At 50.0% G+C, this 19,149-nt stretch overlaps 1 protein-coding gene and 1 long non-coding RNA gene across 7 annotated transcripts in view; one reads left to right on the top strand and one right to left on the bottom strand.

The window, feature by feature from the left end:
* Positions 1-9,759, top strand: part of VPS45 (vacuolar protein sorting 45 homolog) — a 28,045-nt gene extending 18,286 nt beyond the window's left edge. The window contains exon 15 of one of the 3 annotated variants that reach the window (XM_055792449.1): positions 9,167-9,759. In XM_055792449.1, the coding sequence (XP_055648424.1) occupies positions 9,167-9,254 (88 nt within the window). In that variant the 3' untranslated portion in view covers positions 9,255-9,759. Of the gene's footprint in view, positions 1-4,768; positions 6,271-6,308; positions 6,477-9,166 lie in introns of those variants that run through there. The other 2 variants (XM_055792451.1, XM_055792450.1) reach the window with 2 other exon arrangements.
* Positions 715-19,149, bottom strand: part of LOC114014075 (uncharacterized) — a 37,024-nt gene continuing 18,589 nt past the window's right edge. For 2 of the 4 annotated variants that reach the window (XR_008745024.1, XR_008745027.1), the window contains 3 exons: positions 17,855-17,952; positions 12,337-15,211; positions 715-2,508 (listed from right to left, as the gene is read on the bottom strand). This is a non-coding gene — a long non-coding RNA (uncharacterized LOC114014075). The remainder of the gene's footprint in view (positions 2,509-12,336; positions 15,212-17,854; positions 17,953-19,149) is intronic. The other 2 variants (XR_008745026.1, XR_008745025.1) reach the window with 2 other exon arrangements.

The following is a 19,149-nucleotide window of genomic DNA, read 5'->3' as shown; positions in this document are numbered from 1 at the left end:
ACTGCTGATGTGAGCATGAATTTGCGATGCCTGAGGGATCTTTATCGCGCAGTAAAACACAGAAATGTGTGTAAATGGTCCGAGCCCAGCTCTACTCATTATGGCTGAGGGACATATTACCAAGCTGAAGGTTTAATGTGCATTTTACTGAATTCAAGGGCAGGGAAGTAAATGTGTATAGTTTTTCCTGCTTGTAATTCACCACACACTCTTAATATGAATGAGAAGCCAGTGCAGCACACAGGAATTCAAAACTGACTGTGGTCTCACTGCTCTTGATGGAGCAACTGCATTTGAGAGCAGTGAAGTTAATGTACCTATGATTAGAACTGAGTTCTGTGATTACCCTGCTAGCACGTTCTCTGCCGCCCACAAGCCTGCAGAGTATTGGCTGTGCCTTTTGCATTTCTCCCTGGAGAGCTGAGCTTTCCTTATTGGTTTGCCGTACGTTCCGAGTTGCCTTTCCTGGGAGGCCAGACATTTGTAAGGGTTTAATCCCTCCAGGGACTGAGCAGTGCCGCGGAGCAGCGACCACGTGGAGCTTCATTGATTTCCTCGGTCACTGTCTCTGGGGTGTTCCAGCAGCTGACAGTCAGAGCCGAAGGGCTCGTGTCAGGCAGCGCTGACGATATTTCACGTCCCCTGCACTGAGCTGAGTGAGCCATTCCTGAGGGTCACGTGAGTCAGACGGTTTGTACAGAAACCTGCAACTGCTTTGCTGTGGCTGGCCCAAAATTCCTGTCAATGCGGAACGCTGGGTTTATTTCCTGTGAAACATCTGGCTGATAAACACAAATAATGTTTCCTGGACCCAGATTATCCATCTGAGTATTTGAGCACAGGTGAAAATTTAGACCACACTGGGGATTGTCTCCTATCAGCAGGGCTTGTTGCTAGCCAAGCGAAGGAGCACAAATTGTTTCATTTACGTCCCTTCCTCCTTCCCACCACCCCTGTCTGTCCCTGTGGGTCATGGCGCTGCCGTGGCCGGGAGCCAGTGGGTTATCGGAAGGACGGTAATGGCAGGAATGTGACAGGTGACCCACATCTCTCCCATGTGTTGCAGCAGGAAGCGTGGTGAAATCTAAGTCCAGGGAGAGAACCTGGCATTGTCCAGCAGCTGCTCTAAGCTTAAAGGGAGCGCGTGGCTCTGAGCTGGGGTGGGAGGAGAGCTTCAGCGTTACCACGTAGAAACACAGATAGAATGCAGTCCTGCAACAGGAAGCAAAAGTTAATGCATCTCAATATTTGGGGTGAAATTTGCAGAGCTGACATAACAGCTTTGGGTGCCTCAGCACTCTCCTGGAGTTCAGGAAACACACACAGTTTTAACACCGCAGGCATCGCGTGTCAGAAATAAAGCTGTCAAGTACTTCATTGATCTCGGTTACTGACAGGTGGACTCAAGTGTAGCAAGTAGGCTAAAAAATGGCTTGGTTTTCAGACCATATACGTACGCTGCTGCAGCATTAGAGTCCAGTGTGATATTTATAAAATCCCTGCACTTTTGGCCTTCTTTTTCATGCCTGTAAGGGATCTTCAGGCTCCAAAGCTGCCTGCACAGAAGCAGGAACAATTCTCTCGCAAGGAAATCCAGTGATTGCTATCATCGCTCGCTCAGTAAAATGCCCAAACCCTCCAAATTCGCAGTGCCTGCTCGGAAATTTGGCCCTTACTTTAGCTTAACGTCGGTTGATTGGAAAGCTCCTGAATTGATGCTAGCCCAGAAGTAAATTGCTTTGATGAACTGGGTTACAAAGGCAAGTCTGTATTAGCCCACATATCAACCAATTCCTGCCCAAATTACCCAGCTTGCTCAACCTGCTGCTTTACTGAGTAGCCTTTGAACTAAATCCTGTTCCAGCCAAGCCTAGAAATAGTAAGAAAAAGAGATCAGTGGACATACTAGCTGCTCTTTGACTGATAAAAAGAAAGAAGTTAAGTAAATTATCAGCTTGCAAGGACGCAAAAAAAAACTGGTTCATATTCAGCCTGGCATCCACTCCAACCTCTTAGTGTACCGGTGCATTTTGAGACCGATTTTGACATCTACCGACACTCCTGCATCAAACTTTTACCGGCACCTGTCCCGTGAACCTGGTACTGTCGTCGGACCACACTAAACACAAAAACCAGAGTAAGCGATACAGAGATCTCTGGGATGGTGTAGTTTGTCACACCATACTGGAGGTGGAGACCTGCCCTGAAAGTGTATCGGTGCAGCAGATTCAGCAAAAACTGTCACTTGGGGAGGGGGAACAGAGAAAACTCACCAGCAGTGTTTTGAGTGGGAGTAGGAAAGCAGTAGTGCGGCGAGCAGGGTGGGAAAAGGTGGTTCGAGCTTTAGGCTGCCGTCCCAGCTCTGCTGACGACCTGTTAGGTGACAGTGGTCACCTTTCTTTGTCTGTGCGAAGCAGAAGGTCTCCGAGGTGGGACTGTCTCTCACTTCTGCTTGATGACGTTCAACATTTGCAGCTACACTGTTGGGCTCCGCTTCTTAGATTTGTGCTGTAATGAGTAACATTAGCGAGTTAGGGCTTCTACCGCGACTACGTTTTGGCGCAGTCTCTGAATTATTTACAGAAAAACTAGGATACTGTATCAAAATTTGCATTTCAAAGAATGAAGTGAAAAAAAAGAAAAAGAAAGCTGTTGCTTTTTAAGGGCTGACTACTACAAGGTCCTGTCTGGGAACTCCGGGATAAGGACTGCCGAGGGTCCCATTCTAAAAGTAGTCTCGCCCCAAATGATTTGCTGTTCCCTAGTGCCTTGAATAAGATTTCCTTAATGATGAGAGGCCAAATTAATAATAATAATAATAACTTAGAACTTTTGAGTCAATAATCTCGAGCCCTTTCCAAGGGAGGGCTGGCCTGCTTAGCTCCTGCACACAGAGGAGGAGCAGCCTGTGCAGCCGAGCGAGCCGACTTGCTCCAGACACCTGAGAAATGAAGAATTTTCCTGTCCACTGAATGTTAACCGCAATTCTAGAAAAGTATGCGAGGATCATGGGTATTTTGGCAAATACAGCAAGGTGCCTCGTGTGAGGAAACCTAGATTTTATTGTGTCCTAACTCGTCCAGTAATCCGCTGGCCTTCCTTTAATGAACTGTTGCTTATGTCTGCTGGATTAGGGTTGATATGTCACAATAAACAAGGAGATTTTAATAATAATGCGCTGAGCAGCTGATGTAAGCACACTAATCCTGTGCTTTCATTGTTCTTACCAGTCCAACTTAAATTGCGATCAACATCTGTGTTTATAGGGTGGGGGATGGCTTAAGGGATATCCATTCTGCTTTTTTACAAAGCAGAAGACAAACAAGCCTTTGGAGCTGGTTATGTTGTTAGAGCTGTATATTTGTGGGAAGCTTATCTGTTTAAGAGGCCATCTGTATTGTCCGGTGAATATACTGTACGTAGAGCCTTTAAAATGTGGGAGGGAAAAGTACTCTGCATAGGAACGAAACCCACAACATTCCGTGTTTGCAAAGAGGGTCCTGAAGTGGGCATAGTATGTAGCTGCTTGGAGTTTCCTGATGCGGCGCGGTCGTGTCAAGGAGAATGCGTCCCTGTTGCTCTTCACTGATTTATATCCATATAGATGCAAAACAGAGGCAGGTGTCTAATAATAATGCTCATACTCTGATATGAGGCGTGTAGTCGAAGGGATTCTTTATAAATCAGTCAGGCTGCAGAAGCTAACAGGCTCCACTGTCGGAATTTATTTATTTATTCCTGCTCAAAAAGAATGCCAGTGGCTTTACAAGAGCGGAGAAAATTTTTGTTTCCTGTCTTCCCTCCTCTACCTCCAGCAGCTAAATCCATGCAGCACACATATTCCTCGGCCTCTTTCCTGATACTACCTGTGGGCAGGTCAGTTGGTGATAGGGTTGGGAATGTGGCTTGGGTCTTCTGTTCCTGGCTGCAACCGAGAGCTGGGAGGAAAAAAAAAATGCATTAAAGCAGCAGGGGTGCTGAAAAGTCAGGTGGGGAAAGCCAGAGAAATCTAGAAATCCAAAGATCAGAAGATCTCTCTGATTGTGCACGCTCAGTTTTGCTGCAGATGAGGCCTTAAATCTGCTTCATCCCCGTTTCCTTGAGTCTTTTTTTCTTTTTTTCCCTCTGTTCCCGTTAACAGGCAACCCTAGCGCTGTTAAGTCTAGGAGGGTATACAGATACGCGTTTGGTAAGGCTCTGAGATCCTTTGAGAAACATCAGCAGGGTAGAAAAAAAATCTGTTGTTGTCAAGGAATTTTCAGTGTTTTTCTACTCAAACCAGATTGGCTGCCTCTGTTACTTTTGAAATTTTGGCAGCCCTACTAAAAATATTTCTATTATGACTTGATTGTCAAAAAGGTAAAAAAACCTTCCTGGCTGTGTTTTCCTGCCTGCTGAGCCTAGGCAACAGCTCGTGGCATTGCTGTGCCCAGCTGATGGGAATCGAAATGCCACATCTGCCGCTGGACGCAGCCCTTCTCCAGCAGCTTGTGCCGGGGACGCAGCCTGCAGCTACGCCGTTCTGGCCAGCCGGGGGTCGAACCGCTTGAGAAATGAAGAATTAGAGTGTAGGGCTCCTGTCTGGTTTTTTTTTTTTCCCCTGTAATATAATGAGCTGTAATGGAAGGGTTGGAAGGCTGGGGATAATTAATCATAGGTTCTTTAAAAAATACATATGTAATATGTATTTAAATTATGGTGAGAGTTCTTTCTTGACTTGGTGCCATTCCTGAACACTGACCATAGCAACATCTGTAATTACTTGCAGGAGCCAGACGAATTGGGGCAAAACTGTGGTGGAGTCAAAGTTTTCAGTTGCTTTCCATTCCTTAAGTTCATGTTTTGGAAGGTCGTGAACTCACACCAAAATGCAGAACCCAGAGAGATCTTAGGCATCAGGGCAGGGAGAGAAAAGCCAAGAATAGAAGTACTGGACTTCGAGTTGAAGGAGTCCGGGAGCCTAACATGGCTGGCAGTGCCTCCTGACTGCTCCCCTTCTCTGGGCTGAAGGTTGGGAAGAAGTGGCTCCGGCTTCCCCGCTTCCTAAAGAAAATCCAGAGTGAGGGAACCGATTCCTTGCTGTTGGTGGCTCCGGCTTCCCCGCTTCCTAAAGAAAATCCAGAGTGAGGGAACAGACTCCTTGCTGTTGGCCAACAGTTTTACCACCAGGTCCATGGGCAAGCAGCTCTGGTTTTTTCCTGCAGAAGCAAATGGATTTCAAAGAAATTGGAGGAGAAAGGGTTAAAAAGATCAATAATCGGCTAAAAATGGAAGAGCAAGACCAGGAGGAACATCTGGTGCGTGGGGCTGACTCATCCAGAGCACAGGTTAAGCACAAACCTGCTGTGACTAATCCAAGGGGATAGCTAGCCTGACCCACTTACCCAGTTTCAGCGATAGCCCGGCGGTGCCAGGCGCGGCTGCGGTGTGCTTAGCTGGCGCAGACTGGTGATGGCCACTGGTCACCGGCTACCTGTGCCTCTGCCAGGGGTGTGCAGGAGCGGCCGCGGTTCCTCCCTACCACAGAGGGAGGGTTGGGAGTAGAGTGGAGAGGTTGTTTCGGATTCTCCTCGTGATTTGAGAGCTGCACCCCGAGCAGAGGCTTGCCCAGGTGGAGCTGGAGTAGCTGTGACCACTGTGCTAGGTGCTCACTTGGCTCCTGGCAGGACCCTCAGGGTCCTGGCAGGTAACAACAGCCACAGCACGGTGCGTTTTTACTGTGCTCCAGCTCACCCCTCCGGAGTTTGGTTCTTGGGGGAGATCTTCTCTGCAGGAGATGCTCAGAGGTGGTCGTGCTGCCCACTTTTAAGACCTTCCTGAGATATAAAGGGACAACATCTCCCTGCGTCTCCCTCTCCACATGCAGAAACTTTCTCTCCAGATTGGAAATAAACAGGAGTCCCCTTTAAAAATAAAAGCAAGTCATTCTCTGTTGAGAACTCAGTCTGCCTGACTCTAATGCCTAAAAATAAAACTGGAGGAGGGACAGCTCTCGAGCTGTAATCACAGCGCTGAATGACCAGAGCGCAAGCAGTGTTCCTGGACACCTCTTGTAAATCGGGCACCTGCCCTCCCAGACCGCCCATTTCAAGTGGTGCGGTGTTGAGATCTGGAAATTGGTGCAGGCATTTGCATGAGGTTGTGTTTTTTTTAATTATTTTTTTTTTTTTTAAACCCCTCAAGATTCACAACCTGGGCAGGTAGACCTATTTTAGACCTGTTTGAGGGGAATCATGTTTTTGTAGGATTTATGGTGTATCCTGATTTTTCTTTCTTTTACCTTTTTTTTTTTGTTTGTTTTTTTTAAGCATTAACGTTCAGATAACTTGATCAGCATATTGAAGGAATGAGTCAACCTAGAAACTGGTAGCACTGTATCGCATTGCCAGAGTAACCATCCTCCTGGTAACATATCCTCATTAGATCTTACGTGGGAGCGTTGCTGTGGTTTTGCGAAGCGTTCCGCTGCCTCCCAAACTGCACAGACCTGCAGGTGTAAGTAACTGCGATGAAGTAATGCCAGCAGCGTTCCGTGGGCCATCAGACACATCCCGTCAGGCGTAGAGGGATGTCACTTGAAGGTTTGCTCACCTGTGTCTTGCCCGGGTGTTTGTGTTACAGCGGCGTGCGGAGACCCGGCTGCGCGGGAGCTGTATCAGCACGCAGAAGACGGTCTGGTCGGTGCGTTATACTCCAGACAAGGCCAATCACATGAAAGACGGAGGTGGGGAGCAGCAGCGAGGGGCAGGAGGGAGCTGTTGCTTGCTGGTGAAACTGGGACTAGGTCCAAGCTTTGGTCCTAGTCTAGCGCTCACCTCTGCAGGCTGTGCTCCTGTTCGCCTTTTGCAGGTGGAGTGCCATACCAAAGCATATCAAAGCCTCTAATCAAACAAAAACAATGCAAAGAGCTTTAAAGCATTCTTTCAAAGATGGGTTGGTGGTTTTTTTTTTTCCCCGTCTTGAAAGGATTGAATTAGTTTCAAACCTTAACCCACTTTTAGACCTATTTAAACAACGGTGTTCCCGAGGTTTAGCCTCCCTTGCTCTGGCGTGCTTTGCTGGATTCAGCTCTGCTGTGCTTTGTGAGGCAGGGCTGGGGCTGCCGGGGTGCAGGCGTGACGCAGCTGACCTTGGTGCAGCTCCAGCTCTGTGTGTGTACCTGCTTCGCAGCCTGCTGCGCCTACCAGGCCGCCCAGATAAGAAATGAATCTGTGCTCATGACAGGTGTCGGCCTGGAAACTGAAACGCTGTGGCACGCTTCAGGGCTAAAACTGTCCTTAGAAGACTGCTCGGTGACAGAATGGGTGAAATTCATTTTGCAGACTCATCAAGGTAGAAATCCTCTCTCTTTCCACCTAACCCAGCACCCAGCAACCCCAGTTCTGCCTGCAGCAGAAATTCTTTGCTGACAGAGTTGCCTCCACAGTGATCGTGACTTCAGCCGTGGCCATACAAGGCTTTTAAGATGCATCGCAAGCATTCCAGAACGGGACTTTCCAAACTAGCAAATGCTTAGCCTAACTGTGCTCCTAAAGACGTAATGGGGCTTAAGTGGAAACAGATTTGGGCTAGGACTGAATGGTCTTGCAGATTCCAATCTCAGGATCTGAACCAGAGCAAGACACGGAGCCCAGCCCTCCTGCCTCCCAGACATTTTCAGTAACTGCTGCCTGCTCGCTGCCTGCTTCGACCTATTTTTCTTCTTTTCCTTCTGCAGCTGGCCAGCACCAGCCTCTGGAAGCAATTCTCCACCTGACAAGCCTTTTCTTGAGAAGTAATTTACCTGTTCAAATGTGTCTCTTGAGTGTGGTGACTTTGGGGTTTTTTTGTGTGGAACCCTTGCTCTGGTGTGTGGTTGAACTATTCACTTGGCTTTACAAGGCAAACTTGTGCCTGAGTCTCAAACTGACAAGTTTCTTGGGGTCCAGCCCCCAAACTCGGTTAAGTTTCCTGGGAAGATCACACAGAGGAGAGGCTGGGATGAAGCTGAGTGTGTGCTTAAGCATTTTACTGGGTTGAAACTTTCTTGAGATCCAGCTGAATGAAGGGTTAGTGCCCAGAGGTTTCCATGTGGCTCGTTATTTAGATCTGAGTGTGGTGTAAAGAGGCTGGAAGCTGGAGAGAGGGTCTTGCCGTGGATGTGAGCCCTGGGACGAGGCTGCAGAGCTGGGGTGTGAGGCACAAGCCCTGCCCCAGGCTGCTCGAGGGGCTGCTTTCCAGAAAGCCCTGGCTGTGAAAGTCAAGGATGCCTCAGCAGGAGGTTTCCACCCTGCCTCTTCCTGCCTTATCATCCGCACAGGAAGGCTGAGAGTGAGCAGAACAAGCAGCCTGAACGCTGGCCTTCCTGGCTTTGTTGCTGCAAGGCGAGCGGGGCTGCCAGTACCATCCAGATGCCGAGCTGAGCCCGCGGGGAGCTGCTGCCCTCCTTTTGGAAGCCTCGCAGTTCACGGCACGGGGAGAGACAAGGCCTCGCGGGCGGGCGGAGTGTTTGAGGATGAATGGCCATGTTCAGTGAAGGCATTGACCTGGTGATCCATGCTGGGAGCCCCAGATTTTGGTGCTCCAGATTTTGGTCCCCAGGGGGAGGGAGCTGCTGGGTTTGAGATGAGCCTGATGAGGGAAAGGAGCAAAACCGTTGGGACCCAGATCCCTGTTTGGGGGTGGGTGAGTGGTTTCTTGGATCATGTGCTGTTGTGGGCAGGTCTTGTCCTGTCACTCCTTCATATGTGGTGATGGTGGCAAAGAGGAGAAGAGGAAACTGCCCGAAGTTGCACCAGGGGAGGTTTCGATTGGATATTAAGAAATAATTCTTCACTGAAAGGGTTGTCAAGTGCTGGAACAGGCTGCCCAGGGAAGAGGCTGGAAGTATTTAAGGTGTGTAGATGTGGCACTTCGGGACATGGTTTAGCGGTGGACTTGGCAGTGTTAACAGTTGGACTCAATGATCTTAAAGGTCTTTTCCAACCTAAATGATTCGATGATTCTGTGACTCTGTCCCCCCATCCCAGTGACACCAGGGGAGGAAACAGATGTTTTCATAGCGCTGAGGTTGTAGAGCACTTGCTGGTTTTGTTCAGAGGCTTGAGGCCACGCCATGTGGTTACTTTCTGTCTGCATGAGTGAAAAGTTGGCCCCTGTCTCTGCTAACTTTAACTTTGCTTGGCAGCTTCCTCGAGGAAGTTACAGCTTCGGGGTTCCGCGGCCGAAGCACTGAGAGCTCTCAAGTTACGCCAAGGTCAAGCAGCAGATGGTGAATCTTGGAGAAATCGCTGTCTCGCCCATCCGGAGCTTCCACAAACTGCCCGTATGGCTTTGGAGCAGAACTGGACGTTCCTGCGCTGCTGCCGTAGCTTCCCCCACCCATGCCAGGAACCCTAATGGGCATGAGAAGCATCAGGGCAGTGAATGCTGGAGATGGCACCTGCCCTGATGAACCAGGACATGCCCCAAACTGCAGCACCCTCATTGTCTCCTCATAAACACATCTCTGACTGGGACGTGGCTGTGCAGTTGGAGCCGTGACCTGCAGGAGAGCCTGGGAAAAATGCTGCTACAGAAGCATCGAATTCGTGGGAAAGCTGCGCTCTTAGTCAATTTGTCAAAACACATGGTATGAGTCCCCTAATGAATGTCTAATGATCCTGGCCCAGGGTTTTGTGTGCATCTCTGGAAGGTGAAAGTGATGGGCACCAGAAGCCCTTTGCTCTGCTGAGTTGTCTGTATATTTTGTGTCCTATTAAATAACTCATTTTGACTGAACCTCTTGTCTATTAAATGGTTCCTGAGATCCCTTTTGTAATGCCGCTGAGGTATAATTGCATTCTCAGTCTTCTTTAGGAGCTTCTGTTTACCTTAAGAAACAAACACAACCCCACAGCCCTGTTTTTGCTTCCATGTTATGAACTGGAAAGGTGTTGTGATTTCTTTTTAACAATAAAAATAACTCTAGCAGTAAGAAAACGGTGTTGTATTCGAAAAGAAACAAGAGGATTGTAATTGTGGAGCAGACCTGGGAACAGAGGAGGCCGGTTGGCATTCGTCTGGGCATGGGAGCTAGAGCAGAAAGTACTCGCTCTGCTTCCCTGTCTGGGGAAGGTGGAGACAAGCAGGGTGGGAGCTGTAAATCCCAGCCCCTGCCACCTTCTAGGGTGCAGGCACCCAGAGAGAAATGCAGGCTCTGTCCCTTCAGGAGAAATTCCACACCCCACCCCACCCCCCACCGCCCCGAGTTTCCATTTATTTTAGGTACAGGAACTGTGAAAAGCATCACAGGTGAAGAGTCAAAACAGACATTAGCAGACTGGATGCCTGGCTTCTGTGCACGTCCGCTACCGATGAGCAAGTCTTTCCCTTATCTCTTCGCATAATTAAGTAAGACTGAACCTCTAGCTCCCCGAGAGCTCTGCAGAGCTGCTGTGGATGGAAAGTACTTGAATTCACACTCATTTCTCTGGCTTAATTCCCTAAAGCAAGGTCACTCCGAGCCTGGGCGCCTGTCCATCCAAAAATCTCCCCGCAGTGCTGAGGGATTGATGGTACATGCGCGGTGGAGCTGCTCCAGGGCGCTCGCGTGAAAACAGCAGGGTCAGGCCAGTGGGGCAGTTTCCACGTCGAATCATTAGGGAGCGTTTCCTTCCTCACTCGGGAGCGGCAGGCAGTGTTTTGGAAGGGATGGGGACTGGCATGGTTTCCAATTCACCGCCTTCATCCTCGCAGCTAGGAAACCAACACATTTTGCTCCTCTCCTGCCTGTAGTGCCCTTCCAAGGTGGGGTTGCCACTGTTGCTGGAGGCAGGAGGCAGAGGGACCCCACAAAACATTTGGTTTATTTAGTCAGCCGGCTCTAACCTTATCGGGCAGCTCAGTTTCCTAACAGCGTGTTGTAAAAGGTTGTGCTCCTGGTAGTGGATTAAGTGGTGGATTAAGAGACTCCTACAACGTGTGATGTTGCATCAACCTTGCTGAAGTGAAATCCGCCTCCTGTGGGTTTCTTTTCACAGCCTCCTTGGTACGCATTTTCGCTTACTGGCAAATGCAGGCGCTGGAAGTTTGGACCAAGCCTGACACAAAGTCCTCGGGAACCATCCCTGCCCTCTGCATAGTCCTGCTCCCCGTGCTTCCTCGCCCTTCCCTTTGCTTCACATGGCGGCTTGGAGGATCACAGTGCCACCCTTTGCAAAGGCTCATGCAGAGCTGACATCACCTAAGGCTGGCTGCCTCCCTTGTGATCAGCGTTGCGGTAAACAAAAGAGATTTTTAAACCAGAGCAGATAAAGAATTGGAGAGAAGCGGCGCAATGCTGGGCTTTGGGTTATTTTATTTTTTTTTCCAGTCGCATTTGGACCTTGTATCTCATGCTGTCTCAGCTCAGCCCCCTCTTCCTGCTTGGAATCCCACTGCTTTCCTGCAGGCACCGCAAATCATTCCTCAGAAATGAAGCAAAAGTAGGCTCTCTGGTCGAAATCCCCGGCTTGGGATTTCTGCTGGGCCAGCAGCAAAGAGGCCTCCAGGGCACCTGCTCTCAGTGCAGCGGGGAGTGAAATCACTCGACAGAGCAGGAGCCCTTGCTAGAGCACCGCAGCGCTGAGCCAAGCTCTGCCAGTGCTCGTCAGAGCCCTCAGCTCTCCCCAGCGAGCTCAGTTCCTGCCGTGGGCCCCGTGGAGGCATGGAGTGGGTCCGGAGCATCCTTTCTCAGCAGAGTAGGCGCTGTTGAGGGGGCTGCCTCCCGATGGGCATCCCTGCTGTTCTCTAGAGATTGTCAAGAACAATTCCCAGGCCGCGAATCCATCTTGGAGGCTGAGTCCTGCTGTGGAGACGGGCGTCCCACACACCCCAGGCTCAGGCACCCTACGTATCTCCTGTCCTGCACAGAGCTTCGGGTCCTGGGTGTAACACAGGCTCGCCTCTGCTGCCCTGTTTCCAGGCAGCGGTGAGGATTTTGCTCACAAAGTTTTGTGCTGGTGTAAAATGAGCGCGCTTGAGCAATGATCAGGGAACTGGTTCACGCAGAGCTCTAAACCCATCCTGAGCCACATGAGCCGCGAGAACTCTACTTAGTAGTTCCTACATCTCATTTATAACTGCTTAAGCTAAAGTGCACGTTAAAAATGTACCCGGTCTTTGTTTAAAAACACATATCCCCAGACTGCCTATTCTCCCTGGCTTTCTTTTTTTTCTTTTTATATACACACTGTAGCTAAAATTGGACTGGCTTCAATTTTTAGCCATTGGATTTTGCTGTGTCTTCTCTTTCGGAGCTTTCTGCCATGCCAGTGAGTGCACAGATCACACCCAAGATAATTTTAGCCCATAGGAGATGTGGGGGTATTAATTTACCTTCTGGAGGCCATGTAACTTGCTGGATGGGGGGTGGGGGTGGGAGAGAGAAGCAGCTCCCAGGGGCCTTCCTCTGACGTCTTCAGAAGATTCTGTTTTCCCATCTGGAAGGAAAAGCGTACCATGACTCTGGTTTAGGGCATCATGAACAAAAGTCCCCACACACTGAAAAACCAGTTTCCCAGGGCATTTTCTCATGGAAAAATCACTGAGCCGAAAAGGAAACAGCAGGGCCCTTGGTAGGAGGTGGGAAGACTCTCTGCGAGGCTGGTTCCTTTATCACTTGGCTTTTTGTGGCTCAGCTTGTATTGTTCCTGCGCTCACAGAGGCAAAATGGGAGAGTCTCAGTCATTCAAACCCTTGCTTCTTTCCTTGGCACGGGTGACTAATACTTCTGCAGATGGAGATTTATTGGGCAATTGCTAGGCTCCTGGCAAAATGGGAAGAGCCTTGTAATTTCTTCTTTTGGCCACAGCTTCAGTCTGTTCAAGGAGCAGGAATAACAAGAGAATACGGATGGAATAATGTCCCTTGCTGTTTTCCGTACCCAAAGTGCAAGTTGCTGTTATGTGGAGGACGTGATGATAATAGTTTACGGAGAAAGGGAGGTGATACCTCTGCATGATGCTGAAAATGGATGAGGCTGGAGCTAAGTAAAGTTTTTGCAACAAAGCTGCTTTTTCAGAGAAAAATGCAAGTGCTGTAGCATCGAAACACTTTGCAAACAAGTTTTGTTGAAGGGGGGGGGGGGTGTTCTTGTTTTTTTCGGTATCAAAACTCTGGAGAAACTTTTCATTTAGAAAGTACCAAAATATTTTGAGCGCTGTGAAATAAAAACTCCTTTTTGTTTCCAGCTTTTCCTTCCTTAGAAGGAGTTTAAGACAGATCAGAAAGAAAGGATTTTGCTCTTGTTTCATCTGTAACATGCTGACCAAAGTGGGGCTATCACAAGTGGTGCTGGTCCTAATGAGGGGCGAGAGTCCCCTTAGTTCCACCCAGTAAATTTGTCCCCCTTGTGAGCATGGCGGGACCTGGGCCCCCCAGCTGCCCCTGCTACTGCCCTCCTTGCTCGCTCTGTCCTACGCGGCTGCCGGCAGCCTGCCACCCTCGGCATAACCATGTTGAGTGGCAGCAGCCGTGGATGCCAGGACCCTGCAATCCCCCCGGATACACAAAGGGCCCAGCTGAGAAACCTGCAAGTGAGTTTCCAGATCTCTTGACACGTGGCCTCTAATCAGCGATTGACTTGGGAATTAACAAGCCAGATCAAATGAAATGAGCTCCTAAATCCCTGGGAATTATCTTAGCATCACAAGTAAGTCCTGTTGATGTGGAGCAATGTGGGATGGAGCAAAGCCCTGTAGTGGCAAGGGGGCCAGCCAAGCCTGGCTAGTGGTCTCCCTCGGGCACCCCGCCACAGGTGTCCTTGATGGCTCTTCTTCATGTTGCTAAAAGCCATCGTGGGGCAAGGAGCAGATCCCTCCGGCCAGACGGTGTGAGCCATACCTGAGGGACGCAGTGAGGTTCCCCACATGTGGACCTGTGTCCCGCTGGGAGCGGGGGTGAGGACACAGCACCAAGGAGCGAACCTGGCTCGTGTTCCAACTCTGTGTAGCCCGGGGGCTTCTTCACGCTGCTGAAACTCTCTGCAGAGACAGGGTTGCTGGAGCAATCCCAGAGGGGTAAGTCGGGGCATAAAAACCCTGTCAAGATGCATGTTTTTCAGGCTGTGTGCTGGCTGACAAGACCCAGGCAGATGTTGTGTTGGTTTCTCTCCTCCCCTCTCTGCTAATGTTCTGGCTGCAGCAAATGCTGCTACCTCGTTTGCCCCTGCACTGCAGGAAGAGCTAGCCCTGCACAAGGTGTGAAGCTGTGGGTGAACTCCAACCTTACCAGCTCTGTTTTACCATCTCACCTCCCCCCACAGACCTTCTCCGCCCTGGGATCGTTAGCCTGCAATCTCCCAAGCCAGGGCTCACCTTATATCCCACTCTGGTTCCTGACCTCCCCCTCCCGTGTTGTCTTTTCAGTCTTGGGCTAGGTTTGCAGAGCTGGCCAGTTCGTTAGCTCTCTGCAAATTTCATTAGCAGGCTGCTTTCCTCCCCCTTCCACATCATTAAATTAGAGATGTTAAATAAAACTGGACCTCTGGGAGGGAAGTCATGGCAGAAAGGGAAATCATATTGCAGTAGGAACACGCAGATAAGGCATTTCATTTAAAAAAAAAACCCCAAACCCAAACTTCTAAACCTGTCTATAACCAAAGTAAACTGCAGGGGAAATATAAGCTTGTTTCTGTTACACGGAGGCTGCTTTCTATCAGATCTGCAGTACTGCAGGAGATGCTAAATTTGCAAAGGCTTTAAAGCGCCAGCAAAAGGAGAGTCACTGAGAATGGCCACCAGGTAGGCATGCAGTAGGTGCACTGGTTTCGCAGTAGGTTTATACTGGTTAGACCTAGACTGGGACAGTGTCGAATGCACTGTGAAGTCAAGTCAGGTTGGTATAAAAGTGCCTCGTCTCAGGAGAATTTACCTTCACGTGGGAAATACTACAGCAGGCACAGACAGAGCTCCAGGCTGTGTCTCGGGAGATCCTGAGGTTACTCCCGGCACTGCCTGGGTTAACTCTCACCACTGTTGTCTTTGCTCAGCTTCAAACTTGCCCTTGACCCCAAGTTCCCAGTGGCCCAAATGTGTTTGCCTACCCGCCAGGTCATGTCTAGTCTAAGCCAACCTGCTCTCCAGCTGAGTTTGGTTCAGACTCTGCGAAGGTCCAGGGTCTCCTCCTGCAGGCCATGGGCCAGAGACGGGTTCCAGCTCCGGCTCCGGCTCCAGCTCCAGCTCCGATCCTGGTTCTGCCCTACTGGAAGCTCCTGCAGGATTTAAGATACTTCATCAGGACACAGCCGCAGCCTGACCTGCTTCAGAACTACATCCCTGTTGAGTGAGCAGCCTTTCTCTCTCCTGTCTTTCCCACCCTCTCCCTGCCCCATACAGAACATTTTAAGTTGTTGGGAACGGGGCAGAGCCTTGAGTGAGTCATTCTGCGGGAGATGATGCTCAGCTCCTGCTGCCAACCTGAGCCACCAGTCCCTGAAAGTCTTGGAGAGAAGATACGAGAGCTGAGTCACGGCCCTTAAAGGAAACTTAGGCAGTCCCCTGGACTGGTCCTTTCCAGAGGGGTGAATCCTCCTACCAGGCAGACCCCTTTCCCAGACCAGAGTGCTGTAATTATCGTCAGAGTCAAGAAAAAACACATGTCCTAATTAAACTCAATTCATCTTCTAAGCAGCAGTTTCACACTTGATATCCAGAGGCAAAATTATGAGGGGTGTGTGTGTGTGTGTGTGTGTGTGTGTGTGTTTTAAATACGTAAATAAACTGAGAGTGTTTGTTGTCCTGCTTTTGCAGCAAGAAGGTATTTTGGTAACTGTTTATTTTGAATCAACACATCATAGGGCAGCCGAACTGCATCATCAGGGCTGCAGAGAGCAAATAGGATGTTCGAGCTCAGTCAGCAGGAGGACATCGACGTAACTTTAGAAAGAGGTTCTCTTTTCATTTTGCCAATGTTTTCAAGGTCCTTTCCCTCCCTCTTTTAAAAACAATGATATTTCTGTGCTCCGAGTAACAAAACTCAAAGCCGTGATATTAGCAATTCCCTTCAAGTCCATTGTTCCCTGCTCCCTTAGAGAAAAGATAAGTCAGTTGCGAGCAAAACATGTGGTACAGGAACTCAGCCTCCGGCTTGCATCCCCCTGGCGAGGGATGGTGCACCGACCCAAGGCTCCACTTCTCCCCTGCCTCCCCTGCTTGCAGCCCTTTATGCCGGCAGGTGCACGGAGGAGCATTCCTGCAGCCGCAGCCACCGCCCACGCTTCTGTGGAGACCCTCCCGCATCCCCTTGCCACTGCAAGAGTCTCCTTGTGCCCAGACTGGAAGCCCTTTGCGTCGGCAGAGTAGCACAGAGAGCCTTTGTGGAAGCAGCTTTTCAGACTACAGCTTTACAAAGCCAAAGGTGGAGCCTTTGGGGCAGTTTGGTGGAGCACAGCGGAGTCCTGGAGCACGACAGGGGCTGTTGGAAATACTTTGCTGCAACCTCCCGGCGTACAGCACCAAGCACCAGGACCAAAGTCATTGGGCAACGCTGCAGCACCCGAATAACACCCAGCACCTCGTGGCAGGAAACCCAGATCCTGACACAAACTCTTCAGAGGTACCGCCAGAAAGTACTGAAGCAGCCGTCGCTGAAGTTTTGTATCGTTATCATCTAAACGTTTCTGGTTCTGTCTTTCCTGCTCACAGCCAGGTGGTTGCTCCCAGCTCCGGGCCACAAGATGCTTTTTCCTGTGGTGTTATTTATTAGGTACTTTTGATATATCCTGCAACCACAATAAAAGAATGTACCGCTACTGAAAATACAAACTGGGAAAACAAATCATCCCAGAATACAGTCTACACAAAGGTTGTTAAACTATGGACTGAGTTAATTAGCAGCTAATAAAAGACTAAATTCTTCCATTAGCTATTCCGGTATGTGAGATGCGCTGATTTCATTGGGGGCCATTTGCATCTGTGGGCACGAGGCCATATTTACTGTGGTAACCATGAATGCAAATCACACAACCGGGGCTTGCCGCAGCTGGGATGGGGACAAGGATGGGGACAGGGTGGCAGAACCGCACAGCCGTACAGCTTCACATGCCACGCTGGTGCAACTGTGGCTCAGGAAGGCCACAACCACCCCCATCCCTCCCAGCCACCTTCCCCAGCCCAGGAAATCCAGCCCATGTCCGGGGGTCAGTCCCACCGCCGGGAGCGTGACTGCCTGTTTCAAGTACGGAAATTGGAGCTGGACTCCCTCCTATCTCCCTTCCTTCCATAGAAATTGTTGATGTTTCCAGATCTGAATCACTGGTCACATCCTTTATAAATGTGAGTCACTGTCGTACTACTGCCTGTGGGCTTGTTCAACCAGCTACACCCCTTGTATTCTCCAAAACAGCCCAAATATTTCAGCAGGAGTTAAATTCCTCTTCCCTGGAATGTGTGTGCAGGTGCTTTATCTGGTGCGGCTACCAGGTGGCTTCCCCGGCACCAAGAGGTGACCAGGGGTGTTTATTTGCACAGCACGAGCCCAGCTCTGCTAGATGAGTGGTGCAAAGGGCCAGCAGTGCCCGTGGAAATCCAGGCCATCACCCAGAGGGCTCCCAAGTGGCCCAAGACCCTCCTGGGCCACCCCCAGTGCTGCTTGGCCGCTGCATTTCCTTGTCTTTGTGGTTCATGTGAGAAAGGGGTGGCCCCTTCCAGCAAGGAGCTCTGTACGCTCCCCCCGGACCAGAACAGGCTTCGAAGTGCCACACAGATTTATGATGTCGAATGTTTTTTGTATTTTTTTTTTCCAAAGCTGCTTTTACACTGCCCAGATAAACTGATTACCTGCTGATGGGGAAGCGGGAAGAGCTGTTTATTGGGAACCACCAAAAAAAAGTTTTTCAGGGTCAGAAGAAACCAACCTCCCGCCCGATGGCCGCTCAGGCAGCTGTTCCTCCGACGGCGGCGTCTCCTCTGCATGCTGCCAGCACCCAGACCACGCTCCGCCACCCAGATGCCGCTGGATGAAAACAAAGTTTTACGTCGTCAGATGACGCTGCGGCTACACACTGTGGCGTGACGATGGCAGTCGGCTGCTTTAGTAAAGGCAGCTTATGTGGCAGGCGAAACCTGTCCATGGCAAACTTTCGGATGCAGTATATTGGTTTAAAAATTTGTGTGTGACAACGGGGAATATTACACAAGTGACTTGGCATACGGCTGTGGGAAGCGTATAGACGCTTAAATGGGATTTCAGCAAGGCATCTTCATCCACTTTTAAAACCCCCACGAGGCACCTAACGGTAAGTCTTTTGGCACAGAAATCCCTTGATAAAACCCCAAACGCCAGCCCAAGACAAACTGTACTCGGAGTATCAGAGTTCGACTGGTGAAAACGGTGTGTAACCGTAACAGGGCCGTCCTGACAGTGCCGCAAGGAGACCATTTGGGAAGAGAGTGGGCCCTGAGCAGCGCGAGTCTTGATTCAAAGGGCATGACAAAGCTCTCCCGCTGCTACCAGCATCGTGCCATCTGGCATTGGCCTGCAGCCACCTCTGGGGTGCTCCATAGGACCTGGCCACTGAAAACAGGACGTGAAGAATAACAACTCCGGTTGGGAGGCAAAATGTTATTAAATCAATTGGCACAGTCCGGCATGCAGTAAGGAGACCCTGCAAACTGCACCGGGGGTTTTAGACTGGCAACTTTTGCTGGGGGGAGCATGACTCATCTTTGTCCCTCCACCATCCCACCTCACCTGCTTCTCCAACTCTGCCCACGTGCCGCAACCCAGCCACGTGGGGCAGGTGTTGCTGCTGGGCCTCCGCAGCCCTCGTGGACACATGCCATCGCTGTGGCTCTTCCCTACTCCGCTGGGGTGCCCCCCCCCCCCAAACCCAGAGCCTCTCAAGCAGAACAGACTAGCACCTGACACTGCTGAATTTAACAAAGAGAATAAAGGAAGCAATACTAAAGCATTTAGCCACTTCTTAACTTTACACGGTAATTGTAAAAAAAAAAATCCCAAACCACCTGATTATACTCATGGTCTAAAAGGGGGAAACTGAGGCACAATAATGGCAACTCCCATTTCTGAGCCCCACAGGGCTGCACAGGCACCAAAGGAAAAAGCAACCCCTCTTCTGCACATCGTAGAGGGGGGATTTGGCTTGGACTGTAACTTGTTGCAGTGTCCAGGCTTTCGGTACAGCCCACA

Source organism: Falco peregrinus, chromosome 19, assembly GCF_023634155.1.
Source record: "Falco peregrinus isolate bFalPer1 chromosome 19, bFalPer1.pri, whole genome shotgun sequence".
Taxonomy (NCBI): Eukaryota; Metazoa; Chordata; class Aves; order Falconiformes; family Falconidae; genus Falco; species Falco peregrinus.
The sequence above is the reverse complement of the archived record's forward strand: the minus strand, read 5'-3'. Positions and strand labels throughout refer to the sequence as shown.